At 41.6% G+C, this 13700-nt stretch overlaps 1 protein-coding gene across 2 annotated transcripts in view; it reads left to right on the plus strand.

Moving 5' to 3' along the window:
• PRKAR2B (protein kinase cAMP-dependent type II regulatory subunit beta) overlaps positions 1-13700 on the plus strand; it is a 288149-nt gene that overhangs the window by 93870 nt on the left and 180579 nt on the right. For both annotated transcript variants that reach the window (XM_082254393.1, XM_082254394.1), the window contains exon 2: positions 12462-12497. In XM_082254393.1, the coding sequence (XP_082110519.1) occupies positions 12462-12497 (36 nt within the window). The remainder of the gene's footprint in view (positions 1-12461; positions 12498-13700) is intronic.

The raw sequence follows: 13700 nt of genomic DNA on the forward strand, positions 1-13700 counted from the left end.
CATGGTGGGGCGTTTTTAAGCTGCAAAAAAAAAAAAAAACGTCTAATGCTCCTAAAAGCAGCTGCAAAAACGCCCTGTGTGCATGAGGCCTTAGGCGGGCCATACACACTATAAGATTTTCTGAAGACTTTTTCCTTTAGATTTACCAAAACCATATAATATAAGGTCAAACCTAAACACTTTCAATTTGTATGCAATCTGGCAGGCCCTTGCACTACATAGAAAAGGTTAATCTTAGGGAAAAAGTCTTCAGAAAATCTTATAGTGTGTATGGCCCTTTAGGGTTTCAAGAAATGAGATAGGCCGTCAGTACATCATGTGTGAGCAATTTTTAATGATTGGCACCTTAGCTTATAGACTCTATAACCTTCACAATATATCATAATAAGTAATATATACTTATTTGGGTTATTTTTACCAAAGATATGTAGCAGTATAACTTTTGGCCAAAATTTATGAAGAAAAATGACTAAGTTTGCAAATTCTAAAACCAAAACAAAGAAAAAAAAATTTTTTTTATTCGTATTTACCTGTAAAATCCATTTCTTGAAGTACATCACGGGACACGGAGCCATAAATCATAACATATGGTTATATAGCCACCTATAGCTGAAGGACACTGGCAACCAATCAGAATTGATGACCCCCTATATAACCCCTCCCATACAGGAAGTACCTCAGTTTTGTAGCAAGCAATAAAAGACCCCATAGAAGAGAGGAGGGACCTCTGTGCCTCATGATGTACTTCAATAAATGGATTTTACAGGTAAGTATGAATTAAAAATCTATTTTTCTTTTCGTACAACACGGGACACAGAGCCATAAATCATAACATATGGGATGCATAACAAAGTGATGCATCTGAGGGGAGGGGGACACCAAAAAAATACCACCATCTGACCCTTAACAGAAGGATTACACCGCCGCCTGCAGACTCCTCCTGGGTCCCAACATCCACTCTATAGAAACGAGTGAACGTTTGCACCGACGACCAGGTCGCGGCCTTGGAAATCTGAGCCATAGAGGCTTGATGGCGATGTGCGCAAGAGGCACCTATTCCTCTGATAGAATGTGCCTTTACAGAAAAAGTTGGAACCTTTCCTACTAAACCATACGCATGGGTAATAACCTGGTGAATCCAACAAGAAATAGTGGATTTAGTTGCTGCCAATCCTTCTGGGGCCTTCTGGCAGTACAAACAAGCTCTCGGTCTTATGAATCTGAGCTGTTTCCTGTAAATAAATCTTAAGTGCACGCATTACATCAAGAGAATGCAATAACTTTTCCTCCTCTGAGTGAGGATCTGGATAAAAAGAAGGTAGTATAATGTTCTGATTCAAATGAAAGACGGACACTACTTTGGGCAAAAAATCTGGGTGAGGACCTTCTAGCCGAAGTTATCGCAATCAAAAAGAACAGTTTTCTGGTCAAAAGAACCAAGGGAACCTGCCCCAAAGGGAACCTGCCCCACCGTTGTGTCCCAAGGACACAACGGTGGCTTCACTGGTGGAAGCAAACGCAATATTCCCCGGACGAAGGTTTGAACCAATGATCGGGAAGCAATCGGTTCCTGGAAAAATACGATAGAGCTGAAATCTGCCCTTTATTTTTTATTTTTTAAATAAATGTTTATTCAAAATTAAGTGTGCACAAATACAAGGAAATGCATGTGAAATAACAGTTCAAACAATTTACACATCATATTAAAAGTAGAACCATGAGATCCTAGGAGTCTGGAAACGGAATCTGTAACTGAACAAGTGATTACTCAGAATATTCAACATCCCGGCCCAGGCATTGAATCGCATACTCAGATTCATCTCAATCAATAAAACAATACCACATAGAATTTTGGTAACCTACAGTGTACAGATCGGGACCTACAGTGTGGAAGACAGAAAGAGAGAAAAATTGAGAAGTGTGGTGGGGGAAGGGAGGGAGAGGGGGGAGAGGGGATATGTGCTGGACTGCATTGGCATAGCACACATTATACACTTAGTAGACTATTTTGCAAGTAAAAAGAATAAAGCACCTTTACACAACTGAAGCCAGTGTCTGGGGATCTGATTCCTCGACCATCACTGAGATATAGACAGTAGTATGCTTAAAGGCGAACCAGGGGGCCCATATTTTATAACGAGAATCGGTGTCACCCTTGGTCACATAGGTGAGGTCTTCTAAAAGACAAATGTCATAGACCCTTTGTAGCCAACGCTATAGGGAGGGAATCTCCGTACAACCCCAAAAGAGCGGAATTCAAGATTTGGCTGCGTTGAGCAAATGGGGCGTAAGAGAACGTTTTTATCAGCCCACTGGTTCATCCGTGCAATGAAATAGAATAGACCATGGGGAGCAAGGGAGCTGGAGGTGGGTAATCAGTTTCATAAGACGAGTGACTTCTGGCCAGTAGATGCATATGCGTGGGCATTCCCACCACAGATGAGCATGAGAAGCTATGCTCCTCAGCCCCTCCAACACAATGGGGAGGTGGCAGGGAACATCCGATGAAGTTTAAGTGGGGTGTAATGCCATCTAGTCAGCAGTTTAAAGCTGGTCTCCGTCACTTTCATTGCAATAGAGGAGGTGTGCGTGAGACAAAGTATCTTTTGTTTTTCTTTGTCAGTAATAGTGCTCTGAAGATCCGCTTGCCGTTTGTCAAAGTATGGAGGAAAGGAAGGAGAGTCCAGTGACACAAGAGCCTTGTAAAATTGTGATAAACCATGCGGTGGATGATTATGATGATGGAAGATCGTTTCTATAAGGTTCAAGCCCCTCAGTGGAAGAGGCAGGGAGTGGAGAAATTTCAGCAACTGGTTATATCTCCATTCGTCCATAAAAGAAGCAGGTTTATTACCCAGCAAACGGGTGAGTGGTTTTGGGGCGACCATCTTTAATCACATGATGTAAACAAAGGGGGCCAGATGGAGACCAGTCTCTAAATCCTTTATCCAGTGAGCCAGGCAAGAAGAAGTCCTTGTGCAATAGAGGCATCAAAGGCGAGTTGTAGGGCCATGAGTACTTAACATGTAAGGAATCCCATATCGCAAGGGAGGAGGCAGTCAGTGGAGAAATAGATTTTAAATAGTTCTGCTCAGGTTTAGGTATCCAGGGGGCAACAGTGAGATCTAGACCAGAAAGCTGTTCCTCCAATTGGACCCATAGTTTTGAATGCTTGGCAAATTTCCAGTCCAAAAGGCGAACCAGAACTGTGGCTTGGTAGTAAGCTTTAATATATGGGAGGGCCAGTCCACCCAATCTTTTTGGGAGGTATAATGTAGTTCTAGCTAAACGGAGATGTTTGTCCCTCCAAACATAACGGGATCTTAACTTCTGGATAAGTGAAAAGAAGCCTACAGGGACACTGAGAGGCAACATCTGAAACATAAAAAGGATCCTCGGTAGGACATTCATTTTTATTACATTTATTTTCCCCAACCATGGGTGTGATAAAGTAGAAATCGGCCCTTTAATCGTGCTTAGGGCTAATTTCATATCTACCCCTGCTTGCAGGAAGGATAGAACTCTCCCTTTATTATATGTGCGGGGATGCTATTTTCTGGCTTCACACCAAGCAATGTAGGATTTCCAAACCCTGTAATAAATATTACTGCTCTTCCAAGATTAAGGCTTCAGTAGCCAAGCTGTCAAATTTAGAGACTGTACAGCAGGGTGGAATATCGGACCTTGAGAGAGAAAGTCTGGACATAGTGGAAGACCCCAGGGCCTCGTCACTGCCAACCTCTGGATTTGTGCATACCAAATCCTCCTCGGCCAAGCCAGAGCTACAAGAATTACTGGTTTCCCCTCCAGCTGGATCCTGCGCAACAAATGCGATATCAGCTGTACCGGAGGAAAGGCATAGATCAGGGAATACTTCTCCCAAGGAGTCACCAAAACATCCACTCTGACTGCGAGTGGATCCCTGGTTCTGGACACAAATCTCTCCAATTTGTTGTTGAACCTGGATGCCAACAGATCTACGTCTGGGACCCCCCAGCGTAGGCAGATAAATTGAAAAATCTTGGGATGTAAAGACCATTCCCCCGGAAACATTTGTTGACGGCTCAAGAAATCTGCCTGCCAGTTCTCTATTCCTGGAATGAACACTGCTGTCAGGCATGGCACAAACTTCTCTGCCTAGGACAGGATAATATCCACCTCTTTCTGGGCTGATCGACTCCTTGTGCCTCCTTGATGGTTGACATAAGCCACGGCCGTGGCATTGTCGGATTGCACCCTTACAGGGTGACCCTGAAGTCTGGGTGTCCAGAATTTTAGAGCTCGACTGACTGCACCAATTTCCGAAATGTTTATGGGGAAACAACTCTCTACCCAAGACCATTTCCCCTGGACAGTAGTATCCTCCAGAACCGCTCCCCAGCCGGAGAGGCTGGCATCTGTAGTCACTACCTTCCAGGTCACTGGGAGAAAGGATTTCCCCATCTCCAGATTTCTGGTCAACAACCACCAATTCAGACTCTGTCGTACTCTTGGTAGCAGAGATATGGACCAGTCCAAGGACTAAACTTTTCCATTCCACGCAGACAGAATGTTGTTCTGCAAGGGTCTGGCATGGAATTGAGCATAGGGAAATGCCTCGAATGTGGACACCATCTTCCCCAGTAACATCATGTAAAGACCTATAGATGGATATATCAATCTTACTAAAGACCGAACCTGACCCTTCAGGTCTGAGACCCTTCTTGCTGGCAAGAATATCTTTGCCTGCACTGTGTCGACATGAAGCCCCAGGTATTCCAGACACTGGACTGGCTGTAATGCTGACTTTGCTAAGTTCAGTATCCAACCCAGATTTTCCAAACAATGTACTGTCTGAAAGATATTTCGGCTTAGAGCTGATGCCGATCGATCTGTTAGTAATAGATCATCCAGATATCCTATTTCAGATATCCCTTGGGACCTTAGAATAGCCAATACTGGAGCTAGGATCTTTGTGAACACCCTTGGAGTTGTGGCCTACCCGAAGGGCAGGGCCACAGACTGAAAATGATGGTTTCCAATCGCAAAACAAAGCACCTTTGATGGGTCTGAAATATAGGCACATGAAGATATTACATCCTTGATATCTATGGATGCTAGAAATTCCTCTCCCTGCAGGGAGGCTATGACTGAACGAATTGATTCCATGCGGAAAGAACGAACATTCAGAAACTGATTCAGCGCCTTGAGATCCAAAATAGGTCTTACATCCCCGTTTTGTTTGGGGATTATGAATAGGTTTGAGTTAAAACCCTTGAACCTTTCATTTTCTGGAACCTCGGTTATCACCCTCTGAGCTCTCAGCTGGTCCAATGCCAGGCTGAAAGAGAGATCTTTCTTTTAGGGTATGTGTTGGTATACTTGACCTCACAAACCGAGGATGCGGGAACACCCGAAATTCCAGCTTGTATCGCTGTGAAATGGTGGAGACAACCCAGTTGTCTTTAATTAACTCCACCCATGCCCCTGAGAACTGCAATAGCCTTCCCCCCCACCAAGGCGAGTGGGGTCACCCCTTCATTGAGAGAGCTTAGAGGAAGACTCTGCTGATCTCAGGGCCCAGAGCTTTTTCTGACCTTGCCCCGAAGGCTTAGGTCCGGATGCAGACGGTTGAGGACGTCGCCACTGCCTGGAATTGGGAGCACTGGTATTATGAGTGCTGGGGATCTTAAATGAAGGACGCCTGCTCTTCCTCTTTACAGGTAGCAACGTACTCTCCTCCCCCCCCCCCCCCCCCCGAGATCTTTTGAATATACTTATCCAAATCATCACCAAAAAGGCACTCTTCCTGAAAGGGGAAGCTAGCCAGTAACCTTTTACATGGTAATTCAGCAGACCAGCTCAACCAAAGGATTCTGCGCATTTGCACTGTCATCAGAGCAAACCGTGACATTTGCCTTATGGAGTCCATAAGAGCATCTACTGCGCAACACAAAGTACGAGGTAGATCTTACCGATCTACCATAGACTCTCCTTGAGAAAGAACCATCTTGGCCACTCACTTTGTGCAATCTTTCAAAGACTGACACACTCCTATGGCTGCTACTGCTGGTTGTACTGCAGAACCTGCAACCGCAAAGGAGGCTTTCAATAAAGATTCCAACTTTTTATCCGCTGGATCTTTAAAAACCTGGGCATTATCCACAGGACAGGTTAAATTCTTGTTAACCGAAGAAATGGCTGCATCCACAGTGGGAATTTTCCATCTGTTAGAAAACGTATTCTCCATAGGATATAACAATGAAAACCTTTTAGGAGGAACAAACATCCTATCAGGATGATCCCAATCATTATCTTCTTGCTTCAAGAGTGGATGAATGGGAAATGACCGAGGACTCTTAGGAGGGCGCAATGAGCCTAGGGAGGAAAAAGAGGTTTCAGTTGTCTCTAAGGGCGGAAGTTTAAACTCAGCCCGGACCATTTCAGCAAGAGACTGGATAAACAATCTCTGGGATTGAGAGGCTGATAGAAATTCCTCTGACTCTGACTCCCAGAAGTGGAAATTAAAGCTTGACCTTCTATAGGCTCACCCTCAGGTACATCTTCCACATCCTCTGCCCAATCCTGAACTGATTCAGAGGGTGGCTCAGGAGAGGGGGGTCTAACCCGCTTCTTTCCTCCATGTGGTGCTGCAATCATGTCAGCAGTCCTACCCTCTAGGCTGGCTAATGCCGATGCCAAATCGTCCTTGGTAACATACGCTGTGGCAGAAGTACACGGAGAATCTACTTTGCCTGACAACTGTAATGGCTCAGATTGGCTAATTGCCTCTAGCTTATCAGGAGGAGTAGACATAGTGGAAGCATGACTAGGACCTTCAGGGCCTGATGGTGGCATCATAGTTCCCTTTCCAACTGTGCTCCCTCCAGTCCTTTTTCGGGCCAACATTGCTTTACAGCAAGACAAACTTGAGGTACTACCTTTTAAAGTGTACTCAAGGTCTGTGCCAAGCTTATACAGCCTAATACACATAACACTGATTATCCTAAGATACAGGACCTATTTGTGCCAGTAACATACACCCACAGTGACTCACTCAACCCAGCTGCTGCTGCTTTGTGTCCCTTTCTGCCTGTGACAGAGGCTAGTGTGTTGAAGACAGTTCCTTGCAGAATGCGCAGTTTTATGCTTGTGTGTGGTGGTACGTGGTGTGCATGTGCATGCCAAATCACGTTAGAACACGCCCACCGCACGGCATACGCCTGCACTTAAAGGCGAAGATTCCCACGCACGTGCGAATAGGCCTACGCCACAGACACACGATCAAGGCAGAGACAAACATGGGGACGCTTATGCACCAGGGCGAACACAACAAACAAATGGGGGTAACAGCAGTTTAGGCTAAATGTTTTTTGTCACAGCTGATACTTTTCAGGTGATCAGCTCAGGGTAAGAAACGGTGTAACATACTTTGCATAAACCTGCTACAATGATGTAATTACAATTAGAAATACACTTGGCACAAGTCTCTGTAATCTTAATAAAGGAAACAGTGCATAAAATATTTACTATTTTGCAATTTTAAACCTTATAAGGTTTTTGTTTGCTGTGTTAATATTTAAAATGGACTCACCAGTCCTGCCGCAGGAAACTGCTATAAGCAAGAATCCAATCTTCACCCTTCAGGGTGAGCATTGTTTTGGAGACCTTCAAGGACTGGGTCCCCTATATAAGAGGGGCCAGGGGGCCTTGGACCTGTAGAGAACCCTGCACGGAGCGCCTTTGGGGTTTGGTATTCCAAGGGTCCAGATCCCAGGTTCCAGTGCCTAAAAAGGACAGCGTTACAGGTAAAACCTCAAATCTGCTTCCCGAGGCGCGGGTACCATCTTTTTAGTCCATTGACTGTTTTAGATGGATCTGATAGCTAACCCTATAGATCCAGTGATCTTTCTTTGGGGTTGTTAGCATAAACGTATTTCTTCTTCTTTGAAACATAACAAATATGTGGAGCACCTCTCCACAGCACCTTTTAGACACTGGCCATTTCTAGCACTTCCTGTATGGGAGGGGTTATATAGGGTGTCATTAATTTGGAATGGTTGCCAGTGTCTTTCCCCTATAGGTGGCTATATAACCACATGTTATGATTTATGGCTCTGTGTCCCATGATGTACAAACATAAATGCTTTTTTTTTTACAACATTTTAAGTCTTTTTTCATTTATAGCGCAAGAAAATTATAAACCCAGTGATGATTAAATACCACCAAAAGAAAGCTCTATTTGTGTGGAAAAAATAGGACAACATTTTTATATGGATACAGTGTTGCATGACTGAGTAATTGTTGTTGTTCAAAATGTGAGAGCACTGAAAGCTGAAAATTGGTCTGGTTAGGAAGGAGGTTTAAGTGCCCAGTGGGTAAGGGGTTAATAAGACTTTGAATACCTGCGAGATGTAAGAAGCCAGAATGTGATTCTGTCTGCCAGCAAACAATTTTAATAATCAAGTGTGGGTAGCATACCTGGTCTTTTGCTTTACTGAGCCCTGCACAGCAGTATTACAGAAGCCCAGCTAGAAGCATTGGTTATTCTCAGTACTAGTAGTTATGTAGAATTCCCAGTGTCAAAGGCTCTCAACTTCTAGTATGACTAATCTGTATGAAAAAAAAACATATTCCATATATTCAGATTAAGCACCTAATGTTCCAGAAATTATATAAACCTTGGTACACAGACCAATTTTTAGGAGATCTTGGAATTGACCAGTTTACAATAACTTTTTAACCAATGTGCAGGACACTGCATTTTTCACATCATGTATAGTATATGTGGGGTCTTCATTTAGTCATCCGTTGCTGGAAAATTACCTGAATTTATTTATTTTTTATAATAAGCAGAGAAATCATCACAAAAAATGCAAGTTTTGTGTAACGTAGTTTTGATAACTAATATTATTTCAAATGTTTCCACTCATTTTTTTCCCTAGGTTTGTTGAGTATATGGACATTTATGTCTTTGCTTCTTTGCACTGTAACATTTCAAACATATCCTTTGGTGGTATTTGATCACCCCTGGGTTTTTTGTTTTTTATTATATAAACTAAAAAAGGCCAAACGTTTTGGGGAAAAAACCCAACATTTTCTTCTTTCTGTTATAAAATATATCCAATAAAAATAAAATAAAGAAAAACGAATTTCTTTCCTTAGTTTAGGCCTAAATGTATTCTGATACATGTCTTTGGTAAAAAACAAAATTCCCAATAAGTGTATATTAATCACTTCAGCTCCAGCGAAGTACCCCTAAATGCTGAACATTCAGCTTCATCGCTGAATATTTCAAAGCAAACAAAATCTTAAATTACATTTGAATGTTCTGATTATTTTTTTTTTCTTACAAATCTTCTTTTGGAATTCTATTAGTATATACCCAGGTTTAATTAAGATCCTACTGAGTAAGGTGGCATGCCTATCCCTGGCAAATTACTTGGGGTCGAATGATTGGTTTGAAAAAAAATGTTGGTTCACCAACTATAATGTAACCATAATTTTATACAGGAAGCTGTAAATAGTAACTTTTATAGAGAATTCATTATATCATGTTGTCTGCCTTCCTAATTAAAACGTTTATAATGCTCACAAGAATTAAGTTTTAAATGAAATAAAAAATAAATAATAAATTAAATAATTCCTATAGTGTGCTGCTGCATTAATCCACCTCAAAAAAATAAACATAAACATCAGCTATTCACTAATTGTTAAGGATGCCAGTGGGTTGTTAAAGAAGCTGGCATGTGCACGCTCCTTGACAATCAGCTATTCACTGGTTGTCAAGGACACCGGCGGGTGCCCGCTTCTTAACACCCAGCATCTTTGTGGCACGTGAACCCAAAAAATGCACCAACAACACACCCTGGGTGTGTTGTTGGTGCATTTTTGGTATGATTCCTGTTGACTTAAATGGAAGGTGTATCTTTGGTGATCTTTTGAAAAGATGCAGCATGCAGGACTTTTAAAACTGCAGCGCAGCAATGTGAAAAGTCACATAGGATTTAAAGGGTAATAATTTTGATGCACTTTTGTCACGCTGGAGATGTTCCTTCTAGTGTATTTCCAGCGTGACAAAGGCTTTTAAAGTAATTTCAAAGCAAAAAAATATCATATTATTGCATGTGAAAAATGAAAAAGTGGCCAAAAAGAAAGGATTTATCTCCTCCTCCCCTGCCCTTTCCTTTCAACCTCTCATTTTAAATCTATTTTCTTTTACATAAGGTTTATTTCGAAGGAATGTGTAAAATTTAACTGAATTTTCAGTCTGAGTTTGTATAAGAGTTCTACCTCAAACTGAATGAGCATTACAAGGTCTCCTTAGATATGCACTTCTGGACATTATATGCTTTTGGTAAGCAGCTGCTGCAGCCCCTGGTGTATAACTGATACCCTATATAGGAGAGAACCACATGCAATGAAACATATTTAAATTCAGATATCATAGTCCATCCATGCTCATTCAGCTAATTAAAATATTAGCACAGGCAGCTGTGTTTAACTGAAATCTTTTGGGATAATTAACAGACAGTAATACATTCGAATTCCTGGTCCTCTGAAATGTGTATTTGTAAGTAATGGATAAATGAGGACAGATGCTCTTTCCTATGAGTGCATAGTGAAAGCATCAAGCATAGAATATACAACTCCAATTTACTACTGAGAGAGACCATTTATTTTAGCATTCATTTATATTTAGGAGGAACAGTTTTGCACACAGGGATTGCTGTTTTGCACCATTTTTCCCACTCACTTATCTTGGCAGTCTGGTGATCCTAGAGGATGCCTGCTTGTAATACTGGAACACACAGTGCCCAGCACATTTTACACTTAAGTGGTAAAAATACCATTACTAAGAAGTTACTAAGAAGAAACTAATTTTAGGGCACACAAACACAGTATAATTTCAAATTTGTATTAGTATTTTGTATTCTGTATTTGAGCCAGTAGGTGAAACTTTAGGCTCTTTTTCATGTTTGCATGCAGGGCTTTCTCGCTGCAGGAGCAGGTTTATGACAACCAGCGTTTCACTGTTTAGGATCACTGATTTATTGTTTGAATTTTGCTTTCTTAATCTCTATACGCAGATCATATATATGGGGTGTATAAACGATTTGCATAGCAACTCATCCAATGCAAGTGCATGTACATGCATTCTGTTCAAATACGGCAAAACATGAATGTTATACAGTGGGGATCGAAAGTTTGGATACAAATTTTTACCAGGGGTGCCCAAACTTTTGATCCCCACTGTAAAGCTGTTTGTTGTGCTGATCGAAAAAGTTTTCTTGACCTAAAACAGAAGGCACTGTATTTGGCCACTAGATGGCTGTAAGTATAATCAGGATTTCTTATGATACTTAGCTCCATCTAGTGGAAAAATTTGATATTTAAAAAAAAATTGCCTAATCAATTTGTTTTTGTTGTCCCATTTGCAAAGAACACATGTACATGTATGTTCAATTGGCAAATTACTATGGATATATATATATATATATATATTTTTTTATAGAAATACCCCATGGTGTCTCAATATCTATATATCCCTTTATTTTATTAAGTGGTTTATCTTCATCTGCAATGTATTGTGAACATTTTTTCTCTCTTAATTCTGAACATACTTTTGTCACCAGGACCAGCTGATCTGTTAAGAGTGACATCTGGGTACATTTCCATTTTAATTTGTAAAAAAGCTGATGTCAAGCCATATGCTACAAATTTACAGTTTGCATGTTAGATTTCTGTATGCTATGAACACTGTGGGATGTTAAAGCACCAGATTTCCTCACAGTCATTCGTTTCTTCATTTATAAAGTAACTGAAACAAGACAGACTATATGTTGCATTTGGCATATGAAAGTGCTTTATTAAAAAAAGATTTATTTTTTACTAAGTAACAAAAATGTAAAAGTGCAGTAACCTGTAGTAATACAGTAAGTAAATTTAAAAGTAACCATTTGCAGCAAGTTAGGCCTAATGCACATACACACTTAGCAGCCTCTATGTACTGAGCTAGGCATACTGCATACAGCTGTAAGTACAAGTGAATGGCTGAACATGGGCATGCTCGGGTAAATTCTGCTGGCTTCCACACTTTTGCTTTTGGGGAGAAGCAGCGTATGCACTTGGACGGGTAAACAATAATGCAGAAACCATCAACATTTACTTGATTGTGGCTGCATACAGCCATTCACTTTTATTGTTGGTTATATGCAGCACATGTGGCTCTGTGGGTACTAGAAGGCACCAGGGATTTTTCGTCTCAGCACACAGAAGCTACTAAGGGTCTATGTACATGAGGCATTGTCAATGATTAAACTCTGTGAAAAAACTGAAATATTTCATGTGGGCATATAAGGCAGTCCAGAACTTATTTACTAAATAGTCACAAAATTGCTTTGGAAGTTATTTTATGTGTGTAATAAGTAATTTTCTGTTTTTATTACAAATATTAACCACATCTTTGTTATATCTTTCAGCTCCAATAATAAGCAGATTCTCAAGACGCGCATCTGGTAAGGTCTAATTACATTTTAAATACTGTTGTGTGTATTTTTTTTGTCACTCAGTATTTTTTATTCCTTTTAAAACAAAGTAATGCTATTTAGTCCTGCATGTACAGTATGTAATTTGCCAGTAGTAAAAGATCTAGTTGATCTGGCAATACTCTTAAAGTACAGTGAAGTCTGGGTTGGAGTTCACCAGAACTTCACAGGTTGCCACTGGAGTCCTCTTCCACTCCCCCAGGACAACATCACAGTGCTGGTGGATGTTAGAGACCTTGCACTCCTCCACCTTACGTTTGAGTATGCCCCACAGATGCTCAATAGGGTTTAGGTCTGGAGACATGCTTGGCCAGTCCATTACCTTTAGCCTCAGCTTCTTTAGCAAGGCAGTGGTTGTCTTGGAGGTGTGTCTGGAGTCGTTTTCATGTTGGAATACTGCCCTGCAGCCCAGTCTCTGAAGGCAGGGGATCATGTTCTGCTTCAGTATAGCACAGTACATTTTGGCATTCAAGGTTCCCTCAATGAACTATAGCTCCCCAGTGCCGGCAGCACTCATGCAGCTCCAGACCATGACACTCCCACCACCATGCTTGATTGTAGGCAAGACACACTTGTCTTTGTACTCCTCACCTGGTTGCGGCCACACACGCTTTACACCATCTGAACCAAATACATTTATCTTGGTCTCATCAGACCACAGGACATGGTTCCAGTAATCCATGTCCTTAGTCTGCTTGTCTTCAGCAAACTGTTTGTGGGCTTTCTTGTGCATCATCTTTTGAAGAGGCTTTCATCTGGGAAGACAGCCATGCAGACCAATTTGATGCAGTGTGCAGCGTATAATCTGAGCACTGACAGGCTGACCCCCCACCCCTTCAACCTCTGCAGCAATGCTGGCAGCACTCATATGTCTATTTCCCAAAGACAACCTCTGGATATAATGCAGAGCACGTGCACTCAACTTCTTTGTTCGACCATGGCAAGGCCTGTTCTGAGTGGAACCTGTCCTGTTAAACCGCTGTATGGTCTTGAGCACCATGCTGCAGCTCAGTTTCAGGGTCTTAGCAATCTTCTTATAGCCTAAGCCAGTGTTTCTCAACCCCGATCCTCAGGGCACACTAACAGGCCAGATTTTAAGTATTACCTTGGGAAGATGCAGACTAGAATACTGCAATCACTGAGCAGCAAATTATATCACCTGTGATGTATTTC

The sequence above is a fragment of the Pelophylax lessonae genome (genome assembly GCF_965119305.1).
Source record: "Pelophylax lessonae genome assembly, chromosome: 4".
In the NCBI taxonomy this organism is placed as follows: domain Eukaryota; kingdom Metazoa; phylum Chordata; class Amphibia; order Anura; family Ranidae; genus Pelophylax; species Pelophylax lessonae.